The sequence below is a fragment of the Hypanus sabinus genome, chromosome 15, assembly GCF_030144855.1.
Source record: "Hypanus sabinus isolate sHypSab1 chromosome 15, sHypSab1.hap1, whole genome shotgun sequence".
NCBI classification, from domain to species: Eukaryota; Metazoa; Chordata; class Chondrichthyes; order Myliobatiformes; family Dasyatidae; genus Hypanus; species Hypanus sabinus.
The window spans coordinates 86,655,643-86,682,271 of NC_082720.1; the positions used below are offsets into that span (position 1 = coordinate 86,655,643).

General features: G+C 47.4%; 1 protein-coding gene across 2 annotated transcripts in view; it reads right to left on the minus strand.

The window, feature by feature from the left end:
* The window catches only part of LOC132405668 (synaptopodin), a 137,627-nt gene that overhangs the window by 33,563 nt on the left and 77,435 nt on the right, over positions 1 to 26,629 (minus strand). For both annotated transcript variants that reach the window (XM_059990671.1, XM_059990670.1), the window contains exon 2: positions 25,950 to 26,532. In XM_059990671.1, the coding sequence (XP_059846654.1) occupies positions 25,950 to 26,295 (346 nt within the window). In that variant the 5' untranslated portion in view covers positions 26,296 to 26,532. The remainder of the gene's footprint in view (positions 1 to 25,949; positions 26,533 to 26,629) is intronic.

Genomic DNA, 26,629 nt, shown 5'->3' on the forward strand with positions numbered 1-26,629 from the left:
ATCGTATATTGAAAGCCCTTGATAGAGTGGACGTGGAGAAGATGTTTCCTGTGCTGGGGAATCTAGGTCTGTGGGGCACGGCTTCAGAACAGAGAGACATCCATTTAGAACAGAGATGAGGAGGAGTTTCTTTAGCCAGAGGACAGTGAATCTGTGGAATTCAAAGCCATAATGCCTGTTGAGGGGAAGTCATTGAGTATATTTAAAGCAAAGGATGAAAGGTTCTTGATTAGTCAGAGTGTCAAAGGTTACAGAGAGAAGCCTGGAGACTGGGGTTGAGGGATAAAATGATGGAATGGCAGAGCAGACTCGATGGGCTGAATGGCCTAATTCTGCTCATGGTCTTATTGTCAAAGAGCAGAAGGGAAAAGAGACGGTCAGATAGATTGGCCGTTCACTGTGGGCCCACATAAAGACCATGGACGGGGAGGTGATTCCAGCAGGATTTGGCTCTCGATCCAAGAACACCAGCTCCCTGCTCTGAGGCATGTCTGCCTTAATCCTTATCATTTTTTATTGATTCATCACAGAAAGCTTCCTGTCCAGATGCATCACAGCTTTGCACAACAACTGCTCTGCCCGTGACCACAAGAAACTGCAGAGTTGTGGACACAGCTCAACACAGCACGGAAACCAGCCCTCTCTACACTTCCCACTGTCCCATTATAATCTTGCAACTTATTCTACCCTGTAACTCACCCTCCACACCCACAACACTACTACTTTACCACCTTATGTGCAGGCACACCTGTGCCTGGCGTCACTTTATGGACATACAATCGATCTATGTATAGAATCAAGCTGTCTTATGTATTTATATTTATTGTGTGTTTTTTATTATTATATTGTGTTCTTCCTCTTACTGTGGTGTTTTTGTGCTGCATCGGATTCAGGGTGACAGTTATTTCACTCTCCTTTACAATTGTGTACTGGGAATAACATTAAACTATCTTGAATCTTGACTTTTGTCTACCTTGTCATTGTTTTCCCTTGTTCTACCTCAATGCACCATGTAATGAATCAATCGGTACACAGTACAGTACAGCACAGTACAGGCCCTTCGGCCCCCCATGTTGTGCCGACCCTTTAACCTACTCTAAGATCAATCTAACCCTTCCCTCCCACATTGCCTCCATTGTTCTATCACCCATGTGCTGATCTAAGAGTCTTTTAAAAGCCTCCAATGTATCTGCCTCTACCACCACCCCAGGCAATGCATTCCACACACCCACCACTCTCTGTGTAAAAAACTTGCCTCTGACATCCCCCATATATTCCTTGAACCAACCGAAAATTATACTCCTCCCCCCCCCACCCCGTATCAGCCACTTCCACCCTTGGAAAAAGTCTCTGTCCACTCGATCTCTGCCTCTTATCATCTTGTACACCCCTATCAAGTCACCTCTCGTCCTCCTCCACTCCGAAGAGAAAAGGCCCAGCTCACTCAACCACTCCTTGTAAGACACACTGTCTAATCCAGGCAGCCTCAGAGTATGTGTGAGGATAAAAATCCCATTCCCGGTTCAGCAGAGCTAAATGGCTTCTCGCTCTAGCCTTGTGTCAACATTTACCCCCGCACTAACATCGCTAAAACATCTGTTTGTTTTGGCTTTGTTTACTAAGCATCATTTGCCAGCAGGTATCTTGCGTTGAACGGTGCTACAGAAATGCATGCCCAGCAACGAGGACATCTCCAAAAGATAATGCCTCAAAAAGGCAGCATCCATTATTAAGGACCCCCAGCACCCTGGCCACGCCCTCTTCTCATTGCTACCATCAGGTAGGAGGTACAGCAGCCTGAAGAAACTCATTCAATGATTCAGGAGCAAACATGAGGAAATCTGCAGATGCTGGAAATTCACACAACACACACAAAACCTGACAAAGGGTCACGGCCCGAAACGTCGACATCGCTTCTCCCTGTCGATGCTGCCTGGCCTGCTGTGTTTCACCAGCATTTTGTCAAAGATTCAGGAACAGCTTCTTCCCCTCTGCCATCCAATTCCTAAATGGTCCATACACCCATGAGCACCTCTGTACCTCCCATTTTTCCCCTCTTCTTGCACTGCTTAATTAAATATAATAAATAAGTAAATAAGTATCTAAATTACTAGTGAGCATATTATCGAAGTACATATATCTCACCATATACAACCTCAAGATTCATTTTCTTGTGGGCGTTCACAGTAAATCCGAGAAACACAATGAAAGGCCACACCCAACAGGGCCAGTGTGCAAAAGACAACGCATTGCGCAAATCGCAAAAATAAAGAACAAGAAAAATAACGATAATAATAAATAAGCAATAAATAAGGAGAACACGAGAGGAAGACTCTTTAAAAGTGAGACCACGGTTTGTGAGGACTGTTCAGTGATGGGGCAAGTAAATTTGAGTGAAGTAATCCCCTCTGGTTCAGGAGTCTGATGGGTGAGGGATGATAACTGTTCCTGAACCTGGTGGTGAGGGTCCTGAGGCTCCTGATGACAGCAGTGAGAAGAGAGCGTGGCCCGGGTGGTGGGGGTCCCTGACGGTGGATGTCAGCAGTGAGAAGAGAGCATGGCCCGGGTGGTGGGGGTCCCTGACGGTGGATGGCAGCAGTGAGAAGAGAGCGTGGCCCGGGTGGTGGGGGTCCTTGACCATGGATGGCAGCAGTGAGAAGAGAGCGTGGCCCGGGTGATGGGGGTCCCTGACGGTGGATGTCAGCAGTGAGAAGAGAGTGTGGCCTGGGTGGTGGGGGTCCCTGACGGTGGATGGCAGCAGTGAGAAGAGAGAGTGGCCCGGGTGGTGGGGGTCCCTGACGATGGATGTCAGCAGTGAGAAGAGAGCGTGGCCCGGGTGATGGGGGTCCCTGACCATGGATGGCAGCAGTGAGAAGAGAGCGTGGCCCGGGTGGTGGGGATCCCTGACCATGGATGACAGTAGTGAGAAGAGAGCGTGGCCCGGGTGGTGGGGGTCCCTGATGGTGGATGACAGCAGTGAGAAGAGAGCGTGGCCCGGGTGGTGGGGGTCCCTGATGGTGGATGACAGCAGTGAGAAGAGAGCGTGGCCCGGGTGGTGGGGGTCCCTGATGGTGGATGACAGCAGTGAGAAGAGAGCGTGGCCCGGGTGATGGGGGTCCCTGACCATGGATGGCAGCAGTGAGAAGAGAGCGTGGCCCGGGTGGTGGGGGTCCCTGACCATGGATGACAGTAGTGAGAAGAGAGCGTGGCCCGGGTGGTGGGGGTCCCTGATGATGGATGACAGCAGTGAGAAGAGAGCGTGGCCTGGGTGGTGGGGGTCCCTGACGATGGATGTCAGCAGTGAGAAGAGAGCGTGGCCCGGGTGGTGGGGGTCCCTGACCATGGATGGCAGCAGTGAGTAGAGATCGTGGCCTGGGTGGTGGGGGTCCCTGATGATGGATGACAGCAGTGAGAAGAGAGCGTGGCCCGGGTGGTGGGGGTCCCTGACGATGGATGACAGCAGTGAGAAGAGAGCGTGGCCCGGGTGGTGGGGGTCCCTGACAGTGGATGCTGCTTTCCTGGGACAGTGTTTCATGTAGGCGTGCTCTATGAGATATTTATATATTACAATAAGAAATACATATTTAATGAGATATAATTAAATATGTATTCCTCGCTGTAATTTAGTTTTTAATGTATTGCCATGTACTGGTACCGCAAAACGAATTTCACAAGTACGCCGGTGATTTTGATTGTGGACGGGTCGTCCCGCACCGCTGGAGATGTGAGAACCACCAGGAGATGGCGCCACATGTACAGGGTGGGCGAAACAGAGTCCGGCTCAGCCGCAGAATTAAACAGAAAACAGTGAACAATTAAAACGCCGCTAACCTGTCAGTAAGCGAGTTTTCAGAACGCATTCAGCCCCCGAGGAGGCGGACAACTCCTGTCTGCTCTGTCGGGAAAATATCCCATCTAATGTGATGGTGTTAAAACAGATTTCTCCTCACTGCGCTGCTAATTAATAACATTTCAAGACCTACTTCCCGCAGTTCTCTCTCTAAAAACAAATAAAGTCTGATTTAACACAGCATTTAATTAATCTTAGAAATTTTATTTCATAATTAGTTCCAATTTAACGTCGCTACCAAATTTATAACTTTTTAAAAGTTTTGAAACATTCTAAAGTGTATTAAGCAAAGATATTTTTAACATTTAATTTTGTAGAGTTCTTTATTTAGTTTCTGTAGTTGAAAAAAATGTAGGATTAGTTATTCAGTCCTATTTTCTTCTGTTTCTTACCTTCGCCTCTCAGTTGAGATCAAACGTTAAAAGTTGCCCACTGCCCTTTGGAAATCAGAAACGCCCTTTTTATCTTGCCAGGGTGCTACTAGATCGCCAACAGCAGATGCATGCGTCTGTCAAACTAACTTGCTGTACGGCGCAATGAAATCACCGGAGCGGATTAAATAGCAAAGAATCTCAAACGAACTGAATCGCGATCCAAACTTGCAGCGTACAGAAACCAAACCCAGACAGCGACGATTTTTCCCCTCCCGGGTCATAGCGCCCGCCCTGTTACACGCCTCCTCTTAAAGCAACGAATTGCGCAATGCTGGTATTATTTGTAATTTTGATCCTAGCTCTTAAATATGTTTCAGACTGGGCTGATCTAAAATTATCTTCATTACAGCGAAAACAAGGTGAATTTTCGCATATTTGAGCTTTAGATGGATCTGGGCCTGCACTGACTAGAGTTTAGAAGAATGAAGGAGGATCTTAGTGAAAACTATTGAATATTAAAAGGTCCAGATATAGCTAACATGTAGAAAATATTTCCTACCATAGGGGAGTCTAGGACCAGAGGGCTCAGCCTCGGAATAGAGGGACGTCCACTTAGAACAGAGGTGAGGAGGAATTTCTTTAGCCAGATGGTGGTGAATCTGTGGAATTCATTGTCACAGATGAGTGGCAGGTCACTGGGTATATTTAAAGCAGAGGTTGATAGGTTCTTGATTAGTAAGGTTAGCAGGAGAACAGTGAAAGGTTCAAGAGGGAAGGCAGGAGAATGGGGCTGAGAGAGATAATGAGACAGACATGAAAGTATGGCAGGGCAGACTTGATGGGCTGAATGACCTATTTCCACTCTGATGCCTTATGGTCTAATGGTCTTTAATTGTGGGTATGTAATGGCAATGAGGGGGATGTTTCGATTTCTTGAAAGTGGCATCACAGGTAGATGGGGTCGTAAAGAGATTTTGGCACATTCATAAGTCAATGTATTGAGTACAGGAGATGGGATGCTATGGTGAAGTTGTATAAGACATTGGTGAAGCCCAATTTGGAGCATTGTGAACAAGAGAAAATCTGTAGAGCTGGAAGTCCAAGCAACACACAAAATGCTGGAGGAACTCAGCAGGTCAGGCAGCATCTGTTGGAAAAGAGTAAACAGTCGAAGGGTCTCGGCCCGAAATGTCAACTCTACTTTTTTCTTCCAGAGTTCCTCCAGCATTTTGTTGGAGTATTGTGTGCGGGTTTGGTCACCCACCAACAGGAAAGATGTAAGAAAGAGATTGAAGGAGTGCAGAGAATGTTTACCAGGATGTTGGTGGACTTGAGGATCAGAGTTATAGGGGAAGGTTGAACAGGGCAGACTTTATTCCCTGGAGTGTAGGAGAATGAGGGGGGATTTGATAGAGCTATATTCAAGCTGGCTTTTTCCATTGAGGTTTGGAGAGACTACAACCAGAGGTCATGGGTTAAGGGTGAAAGGTGAAATGTTTAAAGGGAACCTGAGGGAGAACTTTTTCACTCAGAGGGTGGTGAGAGTGTGGGACGAGCTGCCAGTGGTGGATGAGGGATTTGATTTCAACATTTAAGTGAAGTTGTATGGGTATGTGGATGGGAGGGGTGTGGGGCTATGGTCCAGGTACAGGCCGATGGGAGCAGGCTGAAGGACGCTTTGGCACTTACTAGATGGGCCGAATCGCCCATTTTTGTTCTGTACTGCTCTATAACTCTATGTCATTAGTTGTAACTTCTCCTAGTGAGAGCAGTTAGGTACCATGTTTCCTGCTTTCACAGAACACAGAACAGTACAGCAGAGGGACAGACCACTCTGCCCAGCATGTCTGTGCTGGCCAAATCAAAACTGCACATTTGCCTGAGCACAGTCTATATCTCCCCATTCTCTGTCTGTCATTGGGTCTGTCTGACTGCCTCTTCTACACTTCCTTTTTATCTGCTTTCAACCCTACCCTGCCAACACGTCACAGGCACCCAACCGTCCCTGTGTTAAAAAATAATTGTCTCATAAATCTCCTTTTAAAATTTTCCCCATGTGCCATATAATTGTGCACATTCCCACAACTATTTGACATTCCCACCCTGGAATAAAGACTGACTATCCAGATAGCCCCAAGAAACACACACAAAATGCTGGAGGAACTCTGCAGGTAAAGCAATATCTATAGAGGGGAATAAACAGTCAATGTTATCTCTGTCTCTCTCTCTCTCTATCTCTGTAATTCTATCTCAATCACTCTCCATCTCACTTTCTACATGTTTTCTATCTCTCTCGTAACCTCCCTCTCTCTGTATCACACTCTCTTTCTCTCTCTCTCTCTCTCTATATATATGTATATCTTTCTCTGTAAGTCTTTCTCTCTTTATAAACAGGTGAGATTCTGCAGGTACTGGAAATCCAGAGGAAAACACACAAAATGCTGAAGGAACTCAGCAGGCCAGGCAGCATTTAAGGATGTAAGTAAACTGTCGATATCTCTCTTTTTCTGTCTCTCCCCCTCTCTCTCGTTCTCTGTAGCTTTATCGCACTTTATAAACACAAGAGATTCTGCAAATGCTAGAAATTTTGTGCAACACACACGAAATGCTGCAGGAACTCAGCAAGTCAGGCAGCATCTATAGAGGGAAATACTGTTGACGTGTTGGGCCAAGACTCTTCATCAGGAAAGTCAAAAGGCCTAAACTGAGCTGTACCGTTGTATGTTCTGCGTACCACGTCCTACACATTGCTGTTTCTTGAATCGTGCTTTCACACACTGAACAGCAGGGAGTTCACTCTACAGTATCTGAGTCCAATGGTTATCCCCTTGACCATGATATTAACACATTCAAAGTCCAAAGTAAGTTTTATTATCAGAGTACATAAATGTCACCACATACAACCCTGAGATTCACTTTCTTCAGGCATGCTCAGCAAATCTGTAGAACAGTGACTGCAACAGGATCAATAAAAAATCAAGTAGACCATAGGAGATAATGCAAATGTAAATAAATAACAAGAACATGAGATAACGAGATAAAGAGTCTTGAAAGTGCGATCGCTGGTTGTGGGAACATCTCAATGGACAGACAAGTGAATGCACTTCTCCCTTTTGTTCAAGAGTTTGTTCAAGTTGTTCAACCTGGCGGGATCCCATCTCAGGAGATAGTGAAACCATTAATTCACCAATTCAGCCCGGTCCATCATGGGCATCGTCCTGTCCACCACTGGCAGCATCTACAGGAGGCCTTGCTCAAGAAGGCAGCGTCTACCACCCGTCACCCAGTCCTGCAGAACCTCTTATATTTACCAATATCTTACTGGTGTATGGGAACATTTTGCTGTGTGAAAATGAGGCACCAATTAGCTGGGTATTCATTGGCTGTGAAGCATTCAGGGGTGGAGGAAGCTGGGACAGTTGTTATTCTGACTGGTTGCATTACCATCTGGTGTCAGTGGTGTGTGTGTGTGGGGGGGGGGGTTCTATTGCACAGGACTGAAAGAAGCTACAGAAAGTTATAAAATTACTCAGCTCCATCTTGGGTACTCGCCTCCGTAGTATCCAAGACATCTTCAAGAAGTTGTGCCTCAGAAAGGCAGCATCCATTACTAAGGACCTCTAGCACCCAGGACATTCCCTCCTCTCACTGTTACCATCAGGAAAGGGGTACAGGAGTCTGAAAGCACACACTCAGCGTTTCAGGAACAGCTTCCTCCCCTCTGGAATATGATTTCTAAATGGACATTAAACCCATGAACATTACCTCACTTTTTAAATTATTTCCATTTTTGCACTATTTTTAATATACTATTATATATAATTACTGAAATTCTGTTTTTTCTCTATTGTTATGTATTGCATTGTACTGCTGGCTCAAAGACAACAAATTTTGCGACACGTGCAGACGATGTTAAACTTGATTCTGATTGATACTGCTTTATTATCCTCACATGCTCCACAGCAGCTTTGGTTCGGCATGCCATCTAAACTTCTGTTGATGTGTGATGGAGAGTACGTTGACTGTTGCATCACAGTCTGCTATGGTACCAATCCTACGAAAAATAATCGATACAGCCCAGTCCATCGCAGGTAATGCTCTCCCCACCACATGAAACGGTGTGGCAGGAAAGCGGCATCCATCATCAGGGATCTCCACAACCAGGACTCGCTCCCTTCTGGCTGCTGCCATCAGGAAGGAGGTACAGGAGCCTCAGGACACTCACCATCCCGTTCAAGAACAGTTATTACTCCTCAATCACCAGGCTTGTGAACCAGAGGGGATAACTTCACTCACCCCATCACTGAACTGTTCCCACAACTAATGGATTCATTTTCAAGGACTCATCATCTCATGTTCTCAATGTATTCATTATTTGCTTATTATTATTATGCTTCTTATTTGTAATTGTACAATCTTTTGCACGTTAGTTGTTTCTTTGTCTTTGTTTTGTGGTCTTTCATTGGCTCTACTGTATCTATGTGAATGCTTGCAGGTAAATGAATTTCGGGATTGTACACGGTGACACATTGGTACTTTAACAATAAATCTACCTTGAACTTTTAACGGTAACAATGCAGAATAAAGCATAAGAATCATGGAGGAAGTGCCTGTGGGTAAATAATAATGTGCAAAATCATAATGAGATAGACTGTGAGGCTATGGTACCAGAGGTCCATTCAAGAGTCTGATAACAACAGAATAGAAGCTATATTTGAACCTAGTGATATGAGATTTTCTGCCTGATGGGAGAGGGGGGAGAGAGAATGTCTGGGGAGGGTGGGGTCTTTGATTCTGCCCACTGCTTTACTGAGACAGTGAGAATTCTTAGAGATAGTATTAATAATTATCTGGATAGACAGGGTCTGATTGGAACAGTCAGCATGGATTTGTGCGTGGAAGGTCATGTTTGACAAACCTTATTGAATTTTTTGAAGAAGTTACGAGGAATGTTGACGAGGGTAAGGCAGTGGATGTAGTCTATATGGACTTCAGCAAAGCCTTTGACAAAGTTCCACATGGAAGGTTAGTTAAGAAGGTTCAGACGTTAGGTATTAATGCTGGAGTAATAAAATGGATTCAACAGTGGCTAGATGGGAGATGCCAGAGAGTAGTGGTGGATAATTGTTTATCGGGATGGAGGCCGGTGACTAGCGGGGTGCCTCAGGGATCTGTTTTGGGCCCAATGTTGTTTGTAATATACATAAATGATCTGGATGATGGGGTGGTAAATTGGATTAGTAAGTATGCCGATGATACTAAGGTAGGAGGTGTTGTGGATAATGAGGTGGGTTTTCAAAGCTTGCAGGGAGATTTATGCCGGTTAGAAGAATGGGCTGAACGTTGGCAGATGGAGTTTAATGCTGAGAAGTGTGAGGTTCTACATTTTGGCAGGAATAATCCAAATAGAACATACAGGGTAAATGGTAGGGCATTGAGGAATGCAGTGGAACAGAGAGATCTAGGAATAACTGTGCATAGTTCCCTGAAGGTGGAGTCTCATGTAGGTAGGGTGGTGAAGAAGGCTTTTGGAACGCTGGCCTTTATAAATCAAAGCATTGAGTACAGAAGTTGGGATGTAATGTTAAAATTGTACAAGGCATTGGTAAGGCCAAATTTGGAATATTGTGTACAGTTCTGGTCACCGAATTATAGGAAAGATATCAATAAATTAGAGAGAGTGCAGAGAAGATTTACTAGGATGTTACCTGGGTTTCAGCACTTAAGTTACAGAGAAAGGTTGAACAAGTTAGGTCTCTATTCATTGGAGCGTAGAAGGTTGAGGGGGAATTTGATCGAGGTATTTAAAATTTTGAGAGGGATAGATAGAGTTGACGTGAATAGGCTGTTTCCATTGAGAGTAGGGGAGATTCAAACGAGAGGACATGATTTGAGAGTTAGGGGGCAGAAGTTTAAGGGAAGCATGAGGGGGTATTTCTTTACTCAGAGAGTGATAGCTGTGTGGAATGAGCTTCCTGTAGAAGTAATAGAGGCCAGTTCAGTTGTGTCATTTAAGGTAAAATTGGATAGGTATATGGACAGGAAAGGAGTGGAGGGTTATGGGCTGAGTGCGGGTAGGTGGGACTAGGTGAGATTAAGGGTTCGGCACGGACTAGGAGGGCCGAGATGGCCTGTTTCCGTGCTGTGATTGTTATATGGTTATATGGTTATAAGTGTAGACAGAGTCCGTGGAGGGGAGGCTGGTTTCTGTGACGTGTCCACAACTCTCTGCAGTTTCCTGTGGTCACGGGCAGAGCCTTTGCCGGACCGAGCCGGGATGCAACTGGAGAGGATACAGTCCATGGTGCATCAATAAGAATGTGAAAAGCAAAAAGGCGAGTTCTCCACCTCTGTGGCGAACGCACACTCAGCAGAACTCACTTTATTAGACATCCCATACCTAATGAAGTGGCCATTGTGTCTTCTGCTGCTGTAGGTTTGTCAGAAATGCTGTTGTAACTTGTGATTACTTGAGTTACTATCACTTCCTATCAGCTTCAAAGTTCAAGTTCAAAAGTTCAAAGCTTGAGCCAGTCCGGCCATTCTCCTCTGACCTCTCTCGTTAACAAGGTGTTTTCACCCACAGACCTGCCGCTCACTGGATGTTTTATGTTCCTCGCACCATTCTCTGTAAACTCTAAACTGTTGTGCGTGAAACTCTCAGGGGATCAGCACTTTCTGGGATACTCAAACCACCCCATCTGGCACCAACAATCATTCCATGGTCAAAGTCACTTAGATCTCCATTTTAATGTTTGGTCTGAACAATCGAACCTCTTGTCCATGTCTGCGTGCTTTTATGCATTGGTTTGTTGCCACATGATTGGCTGGTTAGATATTTCCATTAACAGCAGGTGTACAGGTGTACCTAATAAAGTGGCCACTCAGCGCGTGTCAGATCTTGCTAATTATAAACTCACTGACTCGTTCACTATAGCAAACTGTGACCACATAGCAAACACCAAGTGAAAATACTGTGGGTAGAGAGGGATAACTTCACTCGCCCCAACTCTGAACTGATTCCTCAACCTACAGGCTCACTTTCAAGGACTCTAAACTCGTGTTCTCAGTTTTATCCATCTCTCTCTCCGTCTATCTAGCTATCTATTTATGTATTTGTTATTTTTTATTTGCAGAGTTTGCCTGTTGCATATTGGTTGTTTGTCAGTGTCTGTTCATAGTTTTTCATTGATTCTGTAGTATTTCTTCATTTTGCTGTAAATGCTACAAGAAGATGAATTTTGATATAGTGTATGGTCACCCAGGGCGTGCCCTCTTCTCATTGCTACCATCGGGGAGGGGGTACAGGAGCCTGAAGACCCCTCTTCCCATTGCTACCATCAGGAAGGGGGTACAGGAGCCTGAAGACCCCTCTTCTCATTGCTACCATCGGGGAGGGGGTACAGGAGCCTGAAGACCCCTCTTCCCATTGCTACCATCAGGGAGGTGTTACAGGAGCCTGAAGACCCCTCTTCTCATTGCTACCACCAGAGAGGGGGTACAGGAGCCTGAAGACCCCCTCCTCATTGCTACCATCAGGGAGGGGGTACAGGAGCCTGAAGACCCCTCTTCTCATTACTGCCATCAGGGAGGGGGTACAGGAGCCTGAAGACCCCCTCCTCATTGCTACCATCAGGGAGGGGGTACAGGAGCCTGAAGACCCCTCTTCTCATTGCTACCACCAGAGAGGGGGTACAGGAGCCTGAAGACCCCTCTCCTCATTGCTACCATCAGGGAGGGGGTACAGGAGACTGAAGACCCTTCTCCTCATTGCTACCATCAGGGAGGAGGTACAGGAGCCTGAAGACCCCTCTTCCCATTGCTACCATCAGGGAGGAGGTACAGGAGCCTGAAGACCCCTCTTCCCATTGCTACCATCAGGGAGGAGGTACAGGAGCCTGAAGACCCCTCTTCCCATTGCTACCATCAGGGAGGGGGGACAGGGGCCTGAAGACCCCTCTTCCCATTGCTACCATCAGGGAGGGGGTACAGGAGCCTGAAGACCCCTCTTCCCATTGCTACCATCAGGGAGGGGGGACAGGGGCCTGAAGACCCCTCTCCTCATTGCTACCATCAGGGAGGAGTTACAGGAGCCTGAAGACTCACACTCAACAATTCAGGAACAATTCTTCTCCGCCATCTGATTTCTGAATGGACAACAAACCCATGAATTACCTCCCTACTTTTCCTCTTTTTGCACTATTTGTTTAATTTATCATATTTATAGATACTTGTTGCTGTAATTAATAGTATTTTATTACTATGTATTGCTTTGCACTGTGGCCGTAAAACAACAAATTTCATGACATATGCCGGAAATATTAAACCTGTTTCTGATTCTGACATACGTATATGCACTTTGATAATAAATTTACTCTGGATTTTGAATGTCCATGGATTTAAGGGTTTCTCATTCCAGTGTTCTAGAGATTACATACTGTAAAACTAAAGCTCCCAAATTCACTCATCTCTTGGCTGTCCAAGTGCCACGTGCCGTCTCCCTTGTAACTTTAATTGTCTAGTGACGTGACGCATGCCAAGCTGGTTTACAATGTCAGTACTTTGCTGACCAGTGTTTAACAAGTGCACTGTCGTTTGCAGTTTGTCACCAGTCACAGAGAGAAGCAAACTATTGTTCCAGGAGCCACGTGGCTCTTGGAATATTTGTTCTCTCTAATCCTCCAGCCCTCATCTGCCAGATTAAATCACCAGATGTTTACCCTAGAGTGCTTTAAATTAGCAGTCTCGATGATCCCTTTTAAACACTGCATGTTCTCCTCTCCCATTACAAATCCGTACTTTCACCTCTAACTCGGGGGTTCCCAACCTGGGGTCCACAGTCCCTCAGATAACGGTCAGGGTCCATGGCATAAAAAAGGAAGGGAACCCCTGTGTTAAGTTTATTTTGATATAATTCTTCATTCTTTATCATTGTTGAATGTTGTTTTTTGTTGCATGTCATCCCTGACCGACACACCACAGCAAATTCCTAATCCATGTAAGTGTGTATATCGAATAAAGTTGATCCTTGATCCCTATTCACCTTGTCTGTCTATGCCCCTCATGATTATAGAAACCTCTATAAGGTCGTCCTTGCCCTCTTACACTCCAGGGAAAAACAATTTGCGCCAGGTTGGTTCCTGCATTGGCAGATTTGCTGGATGATAAAATCATGTCCTGTCTAGGCCTCAGCCTTTTAGAGTCACAGAGTTGTACACCATAGAAACAGGCCCTTCAGCCCATCACATACATGTTGGCCAATATGCCTATCTACACTAATCCCACTTGCCTGCACAAACTCTACAGTACTGTGCAAGAGCCTTAGGCACGTATGTATATCTCGAGGTTGCCTAACACTTCTGCATAATACTGTAGTACAGTGCCTATAAAAAGTATTCTTCATCCTTGGAAGTTTTCATGTTTTATTGTTTTACAACATTGAGTCACAGTGGATTTCATTTGGTTTTTTTGACACTGATCGACAGAAAAAGGACTTTTGTGTCAAAGTGGAAACATATCTCTACAAATTAATTACAAATATAAAACACAAAATAATTGGTTGCATGAGAACATAAGAAATAGGAGCAGGAGTCGGCCATCCAGCCCATCGAGCCTGCTCTGCCATTCAATAAGATCATGGCTGATCTGACCATGGACTCATCTCCACCTACTTGCCTTTTCCCTACAACCTTTCATTCCTCCTTCAAGTCAGTACTTAGTAGATGCACCTTTGGCAGCAATTACAGCTTTCAGTCTGTGTGGATAGGTCTCTATCAGCTTTGCACATCTGGACACTGCAATTTTTCCCCATTCTTTACGAAACTGCTCAAGCGCTGTCAGATTGCACGGGGATCGTGAGTGAACAGCCCTTTTCAAGTTCAGCAGCAAATTCTCAATTGGATTGAGGTCTGGATTCTGACTTGGCCACTCCAGGACATTAACTTTGTTGTTTTTAAGCCATTCCTGTGCAGCTTTGGCTTTATGCTTGGGGTCATTGTCTTGTTTGAAAACAAATCTTCTCCCAAGTCACAGTTCTCTTACAGACTGCATCAGGTTTTCCTCTAGGATTTCCCTGTATTTTGCTGCATTCATTTTACCCTCTGCCTTCACAAGCCTTCCAGGGCCTGATGCAGTGAAGCATCCCCACAGCGTGATGCAGTCACCACCATGCTTCACGGACGGGATGGTGTGTTTTTGATGATGTCCGGAGTTTGGTTTATGCCAAGCATAACATTCAGACTGGAAGCTCAATTCTGGTTTAATCAGACTACAGACTTCTTCCAGCTGACTTCAGAGTCTCCCACATGCCTTCTGGCAAACTCCAGCCATGATTTCATGTGAGTTTTTTTCAACAGTGGCTTTCTCTTTGCCACTCTCCCATAAAGCTGTGACTGGTGAAGCTCCCGGGTAACAGTTGTTGTATGCACAGTCTCTCCCATCTCAGCCACTGAAGCTTGTAACCCCTCCAGAGTTGTCACAGGTCTCTTGGTGGCCCCCCTCACCAGTCGCCTTTTTGCACGGTCACTCAGTTTTTGAGGATGACCTGCAGTAGGTGCCATATTCTTTCCATTTCTTCATGACTGATTTAACTCCAAGGGATATTCAGTGATTTTGAAATTTACTTCTATCCATCTCCTGACTTGTGCTTTTCATTAACCTTTTCATGGAGTTGCCTGCAGTGTTCTTCTGTCTTCATGGTGTAGTTTTTGCCAGGATACTGACTCACCAGCAGTTGGACCTTCCAGATACAGGAGTATTTTTACTACAATCAATTGAAACACCGCGACTGAACACAGATCTCCATTTAACTAATTATGTGACTTCTTAAACCAATTGGCTGCACCAGTGATACTTTTGTATGTCATATTAAAGGGGTTGAATACTTATGAGAAGCTGGGAGGTGATAGGTGAGACCAGATGAGGGGGAAGGTGGGTGGGTGGGGAGGGGGATGAACTGAGACACTGGGAGGTGATAGGTGAGACCAAGTGAGGGGGAAGGTGGGTGGGTGAGGGAGCGGGATGAAGTGAGACACTGGGAGGTGATAGGTGAGACCAGATGAGGGGGAAGGTGGGTGGGTGGGGGAGGGGATGAAGTGAGACACTGGGAGGTGATAGGTGAGACCAGGTGAGGGGGAAGGTGGGTGGGGGAGGGGGATGAAGTGAGACACTGGGAGGTGATAGGTGAGACCAGGTGAGGGGGAAGGTGGGTGGGTGGGGAGGGGGATGAAGTGAGACACTGGGAGGTGATAGGTGAGACCAGGTGAGGGGGAAGGTAGGTGTGTGGGGGAGGGGATGAAGTGAGACACTGGAAGGTGATAGGTGAGACCAGGTGAGGGGGAAGGTGGGTGGGGGAGGGGGATGAAGTGAGACACTGGGAGGTGATAGGTGAGACCAGGTGAGGGGGAAGGTGGGTGGGTGGGGAGGGGGATGAAGTGAGACACTGGGAGGTGATAGGTGAGACCAGGTGAGGGGGAAGGTGGGTGGGTGGGGAGGAGGACGAAGTAAGACACTGGGAGGTGATAGGTGAGACCAGGTGAGGGGGAAGGTGGGTGGGGGAGGGGGATGAAGTGAGACACTGGGAGGTGATAGGTGAGACCAGGTGAGGGGGAAGGTGGGTGGGTGGGGAGGGGGATGAAGTGAGACACTGGGAGGTGATAGGTGAGACCAGGTGAGGGGGAAGGTAGGTGTGTGGGGGAGGGGATGAAGTGAGACACTGGAAGGTGATAGGTGAGACCAGGTGAGGGGGAAGGTGGGTGAGGGAGGGGGATGAAGTGAGACACTGGGAGGTGATAGGTGAGACCAGGTGAGGGGGAAGGTGGGTGAGGGAGGGGGATGAAGTGAGACACTGGGAGGTGATAGGTGAGACCAGGTGAGGGGGAAGGTGGGTGGGTGGGGGAGGGGGATGAAGTGAGACACTGGGAGGTGATAGGTGAGACCAGGTGAGGGGGAAGGTGGGTGAGGGAGGGGGATGAAGTGAGACACTGGGAGGTGATAGGTGAGACCAGGTGAGGGGGAAGGTGGGTGAGGGAGGGGGATGAAGTGAGACACTGGGAGGTGATAGGTGAGACCAGGTGAGGGGGAAGGTGGGTGGGTGGGGGAGGGGGATGAAGTGAGACACTGGGAGGTGATAGGTGAGACCAGGTGAGGGGGAAGGTGGGTGAGGGAGGGGGATGAAGTGAGACACTGGGAGGTGATAGGTGAGACCAGGTGAGGGGGAAGGTGGGTGGGTGGGGAGGGGGATGAAGTGAGACACTGGGAGGTGATAGGTGAGACCAGGTGAGGGGGAAGGTGGGTGGGTGGGGAGGAGGACGAAGTAAGACACTGGGAGGTGATAGGTGAGACCAGGTGAGGGGGAAGGTGGGTGGGTGGGGGAGGGGGATGAAGTGAGACACTGGGAGGTGATAGGTGAGACCAGGTGAGGGGGAAGGTGGGTGGGTGGGGAGGAGGACGAAGTAAGACACTGGGAGGTGATAGGTGAGACCAGGTGAGGGGGAAGGTGGGTGGGGAGGGGATGAAGTGAGACACTGGGAGGTGATAGGTGAGTCCAGGTGAGGGGGAAGGTGGGTGGGTGGGGAGGGGGATGAAGTGAGACACTGGGAGGTGATAGGTGAGACCAGGTGAGGGGGAAGGTGGGTGGGGAGGGGGATGAAGTGAGACACTGGGAGGTGATAGGTGAGACCAGGTGAGGGGAAAGGTGGGTGGGTGGGGAGGGGGATGAAGTGAGACACTGGGAGGTGATAGGTGGGACCAGGTGAGGGGGAAGGTGGGTGGGTGGGGAGGAGGACGAAGTAAGACACTGGGAGGTGATAGGTGAGACCAGGTGAGGGGGAAGGTGGGTGGGGAGGGGGATGAAGTGAGACACTGGGAGGTGATAGGTGAGACCAGGTGAGGGGGAAGGTGGGTGGGTGGGGAGGGGGATGAAGTGAGACACTGGGAGGTGATAGGTGAGACCAGGTGAGGGGGAAGGTGGGTGGGTGGGGAGGAGGACGAAGTAAGACACTGGGAGGTGATAGGTGAGACCAGGTGAGGGGGAAGGTGGGTGGGTGGGGAGGGGGATGAAGTGAGACACTGGGAGGTGATAAATGGAAGAGTTAAAGGGCTGAAGAAGAGGGAATCTGATAGGAGAGGAGAGTGGACTATGGGAGAAAGGGAAGGAGGAGAGGGACCTGAGGGAGTTGATGGGCAAGTGAAGAGAAGAGAAGGGGTGAGATGGGAGCTGGATGAGAAATGGAAGACAGAGTGGTGGAAATGGGGGGGGGGGAATTACTAGAAGTTAGAGAAATCAATGTTCATGCCATGAGGTTGAAGGCTACCCCCCCCTTCATATTCTGGCATCTGCCCCTCCCTTTCCAGTCCTGCCGAAGGGGTATGACCAGTAACATCAGCTGTTTATTTCTCTCCTTAGGAGCTTTTCCTTCTCACCTGAAAACAATGCCCTTTAGTTTTTGGTTCCCTTTCCCTGAGAAGAAGACTGTATGTGCTCGCCTGTCTATGTCCTGTACAATTTTATAAACTCCTTCAGACCTTTTGATGGTCGGGGTCAACGATGGTGTTGCATCCCAGCTGTCTACATGATACGCAGGCGAGGGGGGGTTGATATGGAGGGCAGGCTGTTGTCCATGTGGCAGTCTCCCCCTTCTCCACACAGCTGGTGAGTCCAAAGAGACTGGTACAATCTGGTACCAGCAGTGACGCAGGAGTTGTCAGTCAGCGTTGAACTCAACGTCGGACTGCCTCAGGGTCTCCAGCTCTGCACTTTTCCTCAGGGTTTACTCCCCAAGCCTTCCCCATGACTGGGTATAGCCCCAAGGTTTGAGATCAGAGTTTTCCTTCTCCTAGATGACCTGCCAGCCATAGCTGACGTGCCCCATCTGCTCAAAGCGACTGGTTTTAAGGTGCTAGTAAACCACCTTTGCCCCTTCTCCTGTCAGTAGAAATGGTTCTACCAGGCTTAGTAGCTAAACCAAATGTGAAGGCCAGGAGCTGGGACTTGGTCGTCAGAAACTATCTGAGGTGCACGCCATTGGGAGCTTATCTCTACTACCACTGTAGGCAGTAACAATCTTCAGGAACCTCAGCCTCCTACGCTCCAAAGAACAAAGTCCCAGCCTGCCCAACCCTCTCCCTAGAAGTCAGGCCCTTGAGTTCTGGCAGCGTTTGAAATGTTCTTTGAACTCTCTCCGGCTTAATAATGTTCTTACCATAACAGGTAACCATCACTGTACAGAATCCTCCTGCAATGGCCTCATCAAAGTTTAGTAAGCTTCCTCAAGGTTGTCATTGAGGTTGGCATTCTTCAAGGTTAAGGTTGAGGATTGGGATGGCCCCTTTGACAATTCCCTTAATTGGTCTTGTTCATATTGGAGGCATTTCCCTAAGAGATACAATATGCCTTTTGATGTTGCTCGGGGAAGCTGTCTTGGCCCTTTCTTGTCTCTACACGTACTTCCCTTCAGAGACATCATTCAAGAGCATAAACTTGATTTGCACAGTTGTGTAGAAGAAACACAATTGTATATCTAATGACAATAACACCCTCTCTGATATGGTGCAATAAACAAATCAATGAGCAATAATTCTTAAAACTGAGTGCAGATAACACTAAAATACTTCTGGCTGGTCCAAAAGCTCAGAGATAAACTTCTAGATAAATTATGCAACTTGGCTTCCTTTGTAAAGTCAGAAGTAACAAGCCTGTGTTGATTCTGATTTGAATTTTAAAGGAAGTAAGCAGAGCAGCACTTCTACACTTGAGAAATATTGCAAAGGTATGTTTGCTCCTGATGCTGAAAAGCTAATTCACGCTTCTATTTTGAATAGATTAAAATGCTCTTCGTACTGGCCTTCCAAAGCAATCAATTGACAAATTTCATCTCATTCAGTACACCGCTGTGAGACTTTTAACTGAAACAGGATGAGGAAACATATTATTCCTGTACGAGCTGCTCTGCATTGGCTTCCCGAATATTTTAAAAATCATTTTAAAGTTCTCTTACTTGTTTTTAAAGCTCTCAATGGTCTGGGATCAGAGTACATCACGGAACCGTTTTTGTTTTATAATCCAGCGAGCTGCCTTAACGACTATAGTCCAGTATCTCTCACATCTACGTGATGAAGTGCTTTGAGAGGTTGGTTATAGCTAGAATTACCTCCCGTCTCAGCATGGACCCACTGGAATTTGCCAATTGCCACGATAAGTCTAGGGCAAATGCGATCTCATTGGCTCTTTAGGCGGTCACCTGGACGACACTAATACTCACGTCAAGTTGCAATTTATTGACACTCACAGAACTCAGCGGGCCAGCAACATCTAGGGAAAAGAGTACAGTCGACGTTTCAGGCCAAGGCCCTTCGTCAGGACTGGAGAGAAAAGGAGGAGGAGTCAGAGTTAGAAGGGGGGGGGGTGAGAGGAAGAAACACAAGGTGATTGGTGAAACCGGGAGGGGAGGGGTGAAGTAAAGAGCTGTGAACTTGATTAGTGAGAGGTACAGGGCTGGAGAAGGGGGAATCTGATAGGAGAGGACAGAAGGCCTTGGAAGAAAGGGAAGGGGGAGAAGCACCAAAGGGAGATGGTGGGCAGGTCTGGAGATAGGGAAATGGGAATGGGGAATGGTGAAGGCATTACCAGAAGTTCAAGAAATCGATGTTCATGCCATCAGGTTGGAGGCTATACAGATGGAATACAAGGTGTTGCTTCTCCAACCTGAGTGTGGCCTCATCCTGACAGTAGAGGAGGCCATGGACTGACATGTTGGGTTGGGAATGGAACATGGGATTAAAATGGCCTCTGGACAATCGCACTTTTTCTTGCGGACGGAGCATGGGTGCTCGGTGAAGCGGTCTCCCAGTATACGTCGAGTCTCACCGATATACAGGAGGCCACACTGGGAGCACCAGCTACAGTAGATGACCCCAACGGTCTCACAGATGAACTGTTTGGTGCTCTAAATGGCAGTGAGGGAGGAGTTGAAGGGCACCTTCCAGGTGAGGCGACACTACACCTGTGAGTCTGTTGGGGTCATTTACTGTATAGAACATAGAACAGTGCAGTCCCTTTGGCCCACGAAGTCTTGCCTTCTCCAAAATCAATCCAACCCTTGCCTCCCACAGTCTTCCATGGTACTGGGATGCATGGCGATACACATCCTCAGGTTGTTAGAGCAAATTACACGTCTCACCATATCTGATAAGTAAATCTGAATCTGAATCTATATTACTTATACGTATATAATATACATGTATGTGTGTTAGATATAACAAATTAAACTCAATTTTTACAAACTTCTATAGAATTATTGACTGGTTGTATCATGGCCTGGTTTGGAAACACCAATGCTCTGGAATGGAAAATCCTGCAGAAAGTAGTGGACGCGGCCCAGCCCATCACGGGTAAAGTCCTACCAGCAACTGAGCAAATCTATACAGAGCATTGTCGCAGGAAACAGCATCCATCGTCAAGGACCCCCACCATCCAGGACAGGCCTTCATCTGGCTGCTGCCATCAGGAAGGAGGCACAGGAGCTTCAGAAACCCCACCACCAGGGTCAGGAACAGTTATTACCCCATAACCATCAACCTCATTTATCCCATCTTTGAAATGTTCCCACAACCCATGGGCTCACTTACACAGACTTTCATCTCATGTTCTCAATATTTATTGTTTATTTATTTTTATTATTTCTTTCTTTTTTGCTTTTGTACAGTTGGTTCTCCTCTGCACACTGGTTGAACGCTGGTTTTGAGTGGTCCTTAATCGATTCTGTTATGGTTATTATTCTATAGATTTATTGAGTTTGCCCACAAGAAAATGAATCTCAGGGTTGTGTATGGTGACATTTATCTACTCTGATACAAAATTTACTTTGAACATATAATATGCTACATGATAATATATATAATGTAATATATAAAATGTAATATAATAATATATATAATATTTTGTAATTTATTAATATATATGAAATATTGTTATATTAAATAATATATTATTTATATTGCTTATAATATATTATATATTACATTATACCTGATGCTGTGAGCTGCTATAAGTAAGTTTTTCCTTGGTCCACACAAGGACTCGTAAAGATGACAATACTTTGTTTTTGTCTATCTCCAACTCAGCCTATCGAGTGACTCTAGTTCTCTGTTTGTGCTTGTTTTTGCTTTGGAAATACATTCCTTCGCCATCAGTGGGTCTGAATCCTGGCACTCCCTCCCCGAGCGCATGCAGGAAGCCCCTTCCGCCGAAGCACCGCAGCGGTACACGAGGATGACTCAACCCCACCTTCTGGTGAGAGGTTAGGGCTGATCTGGCAACACCCAGGCCCTGTGGATTAATAACAGAAGTGATCTGCAGAGTGCTTGCAGAATTATCTCAGGACCTTCCACAGATAAGCACGTGCCAGGGTGGTGAGGTAGGATGAAAAGGGAAAGTTCTCACCTCTCAGCAAGTAGGAGGGGTAAAGATCGGCGAGTACAGTGGTCGATGTTTTTTGTTAATATTGTCGCGTGTGCTGAAGTGCAGTGGAAAGCTTCTGGTTACATGCCACCTAGACAGATCATTCCATAAACACCCCGTTGCAGTTAAAATGAAAATAAATTTCCAATTATGGTGTTATAGAAAGTGTGCTGCTAATAAACACAGAAAGTGCAAAGGTCACAACGAGGTAGATTGGGAGATCAAAGTTTCACCTCTAGTGTATGGGAGGTCTGTTCAAGAGTCCAACAGTGAGATGCAAGCTGTCAGGGTGATTTGTATTCTAGGATGGTTTGTATCTTCAGGGAGAGGGGGGAGAGAGAATGTCTGGGGTGGGGGGGGGGTCTTTGATTCTGCCGGTTGCTTTACTGAGACAGTGGGAAGTGTAGACAGAGTCCATGGAGGGGAGGCTGGTTTCTGTGACGTGTCCACAACTCTCTGCAGTTTCCTGTGGTCCATGGAATGGAGACTGGCTCCTGTGATGGACCGGATTACGTCCACAACTCTCTGCAGTTTCTTGTTGTCACGTACAGAGCAGTAAGATTCATGGGTAAAGGTTTATAATTCACAGATAGGTTAGTCCAGTTATAAACCAAACTCAAATACACATTGAACTAATACAGAGCGAGGTCAGCTGAATAGAACACATTACACAGGCCCTGTCTGCAGAAAATGTCTTACGTGGTCACTGAGTGTGTGTTGTGACATTTGTTGTTTTGTAGCAGCAGTACAGTAAAAAAATCTCTTTAATAAGAAATGTACAAAATAACTAGTTCAGAGATCTGATGGTGGAGGCAAAGAAGCTGTTCTCAAAATGTTGAGTGTGTATCTTCTGGTGGCATTGTGGCCTGGTGTGGAAACACCAATGGCCAGGAACAGAAACATCTGCAAAAAGTGCTGGATATCCCACTCTCTGACAGGAAAAGCCCTCCCCACTATGGGACACACCTGCATTGAGCCCTGCCAGTTCTCAACCATCAGGCTCGAGAACCAGTGGGGATAACTTCACTCACCACTACTCTGAACTGATTCCACAAACCACAGACTCACTTTCAAGGCCTCTACAACTCATGTTCTAGTATTATTTATTTATTTTTTTAATTTTGCACAATTTGTCTTTTTTTGCACATTGGTTATATGTCAGTCTTTGTTTGGAATAGTTTTTCATAAACTCTGTTGTCATTATTTTCCTGTCAATGCCTGTAAGCACTGTACATGATGAGGTATAAGTACTTTGATCATAAATTTCCTTTGAGATTGACTTGTCTTTGACTGCCCGATGGGACTAGTGGGAAGAGCGCATGGCCTGGATGGCACACGCAGCTTCCCTTTGGAAAAAGAAGAGCTGTATACAAGCATACCTTTCCAGTTATAGCTGCACGAGCTTCTTCTACACAATCTGTTTCTTCTACCCAGAACCAAAACACATTTTGGGATGCAAAAATTAATTAAGTTGCTCCGTTTCTGGATCAGATTGGGAATGACTGACAAACACCTAGAGAGAGACCATCAGACCACACAACATAGGAGCAGAGTCAGGCCATTTGGCTCTATGGGTCTGTCCACCATTCCATCTTGGCTGATTTATTATCCCCACTCAACACCACTCTCCTGCCTTCTCCCCGTAAGCAAAACCATAAGAGAGAGAACATGTTCAAACTAACTCGGTTACATCAAATTCTAGTTCATTATAATCTGAACAGAACAACCTTCCTCCAGACTATGACACACCCACAAAACATATATCACACACAGCACATAAACCACAAATAAGTTAATAAAAATATAATTCAAAATGCATGTAGTGCGAGCACAGGTAAACAGTAATCAGCTCTCTGTCCTGGTGACGAGACCCCAGTGGTGGCAGGTAGTCATTAGTCTCAGAGCCTGGGGGAAGAAGCTGTTACCCAGTCTGACAGTGGACCCATTTCCAATGGGGGCAGCACTAGTACAGTGACACCGCCACCTCTGAGCTGTTTTAGGTTCTCTCCTGTTATTACCACCCACCTCCGCCTTCCCCTTTGGAGCCTGTATGTTGAAAAGTTTCTTCTGGATTTACCAGTAGATCAAAGAGACGTCAGGAGTGAGGGCCGGTCACTCGGCTCCTCAAAACCCTTCTGACTGAGGAGACCATATTGTCCATCTCCTCAGTTTCTGTCAGTATCACAGAACATTACAACAGTGATTATTGCCCTGCCCCATGTATAAAACAGATAATGGTAGCATGTGTTCCTACAATGAAGGCGTGTCCCCTCTCCACCAAAGATCAAAGTTCAAAGTAAATTTGTTATCGAAGAATGTATTTGTCACCATGTACAGTATCACCTTGAGATTAATGTTCTTGCAGGGATTTAGAGGAAAGTAAAGAAATACACTGGAGTTTATTACAAACTATACATAAACAAAGACGAGCAAACCACTAATGAATAAGAAAGTCAAACTTGTGCAAATAAATAAATCAATGATTCTGAGAACATGAGTTGTAGAGCCCTGTCCTTGACAGAGACTCCATTGGACTGTGGAATCAGTTCACAGTGGCTCTGAGTCAAGTTCTCCATGTTGGTTCAGCAGTCTGGTGGTTGAGGGGTAATAACTGTTCCTGAGCCTGGTGGTTGAGGGGTAATAACTGTTCCTGAACCTGGTGGTGAGGGTCCTGAGGCTCCTGTACCTCCTTCCTGATGGTTGTGGGGTAATAACTGTTCCTGAACCTGGTGGTGAGGGTCCTGAGACTCCTGTACCTCCTTCCTGATGGTTGAGGGGGTAATCACTGTTCCTGAACCTGGTGGTGTGAGCCCTGAGGCTCCTGTACCTCCTTCCTGATGGCAGCAGTGAGAAGAGAGCCTGTCCTGGGGGTGGGGGAGCTTGATGGATGCTGCTTTTGTGGTAACACCTTGTAGATGAGCTCAATGGCCACTCCAATAGTGCAACACTTTACAATGTGACCCCCCTCAGAACCTCCCCTCCCACAGTGTGACCCCCCTCAGTACCGCCCCTCCCACAGTGTGACCCCCACTCAGGACCACCCCTCCCACAGTGACCATCCCTCAGTACAGCCCCTCCCACAGTGTGACCTCCCTCAGGACCACCCCTCCCACAGTGACCATCCCTCAGTATCACCCCTACCACAGTGTGACCCCCCTCAGTACCGCCCCTCCCATAGTGTGACCCTTCCTCAGTACTGCCCCTCCCACAGTGTGACCCTCCCTCAGGACCACCCCTCCCACAGTGTGACCCCCCTCAGTACCGCCCCTCCCATAGTGTGACCCTTCCTCAGTACTGCCCCTCCCACAGTGTGACCCTCCCTCAGGACCACCCCTCCCACAGTGTGACCCTCCCTCAGTACTGCCCCTCCCACAGTGTGACCCTCCCTCAGTACCACCCCTTCCACAGTGTGACCCTCCCTCAGTATCACCCCTCCCACAGTGTGATCCCCCTCAGAACCTCCCCTCCCTCAGTATCACCCCTCCCATAGTGTGATCCCCCCTCAGTACTGCCCCTCCCACAGTGTGACCCCCCTCAGTACTGCCCCTCCCACAGTGTGACCCTCCCTCAGTACCACCCCTTCCACAGTGTGACCCTCCCTCAGTATCACCCCTCCCACAGTGTGATCCCCCTCAGAACCTCCCCTCCCTCAGTATCACCCCTCCCACAGTGTGATCCCCCCTCAGTACTGCCCCTCCCACAGTGTGACCCCCCTCACTGCCACCCCTCCCACAGTGTGACCCTCCCTCAGTATCACCCCTCCCACAGTGTGATCCCCCTCAGAACCTCCCCTCCCTCAGTATCACCCCTCCCACAGTGTGATTCCCCCCTCAGTACTTCCCCTCCCACAGTGTGACCCCCCTCACTGCCACCCCTCCCACAGTGTGACCCTCCCTCAGTATCACCCCTCCCACAGTGTGACCGTCCCTCACTGCCACCCCTCCCACAGTGTGACCCCCCCTCAGTACTGCCCCTCCCACAATGGGACCCTCCCTCAGTACCACCTCTCCAACAGTGTGATCCCCCTCAGAATCTCCCCTCCCACAGTGTGACCCCCCTCAGTAATGCCTCTCCCACAGTCTGACCCCCCTCAGTATCACCCCTCCCACAGTGTGACCTCCCCCCCAGTACTGCCCCTCCCACAATTCTGTGCTCACATAGGACTCTGGAACTTTCATTGCGAATAGCCCAGGATTTAGTGAACTCCCATTGATAGGGTAACTGTGAGCTTCTAATGATCTGTGCATGCGGAATATGAGGTACCTACTTTTACTGCTTGGAACCCGCCAAGGTTCAATCTGTCCACTTCCATCCAGATTCCGCGTCCGAGAACACTTCTCTTCACTTGCTTCCAGCGAGCAATGGGCAGCGAGGGAGTTTTCCTCCACCTTCCTGGTCACCATCTCGCTGGTAGTGGGGCATGTCACTCTGTATCCGAAGATCTCAACAGGGGTACACTGTCTGTCCACGTCTGCCTCCCCAACCTTGTGTTCATCCACGTCCTCCCAGATCCTGGCGTCTGATGGAGGTGAGTCAGCCTCTCCTGTGGACCATCCAGACGTTGGACTCTGTCTGATGTAACTGTACGCACGAACGTCGCCCTCCACCTGCATCTGCCTGGGGTCTTCTGAACAGGCGGGCAAACAGGAGACAACAGAATGTTTTCGTCCAAGCACCGACGGCTGGCTGTGGAAGAAAGGAATGGAGTTTTCTTTCCGATTGTCTCAACTGCACCGTCTGTATCTGTTGGTGTGAGGTCCTGCAGTCGAGGATTCAGAGTGTTGGGAATGACTGGCTTCAGCTGCCTGGCAAAGGAGGTGCCAGAGCTGTCCGTGTCCTCAGGAGACAAGCTGTAGGAGAGGTGGGAAATGAAAAAATGGTTAAATGAAGTTTGCGTGGATATTTTATCTTGTTTTCAAGATCAAGTTCAAGTTTAATTGTCGTTCA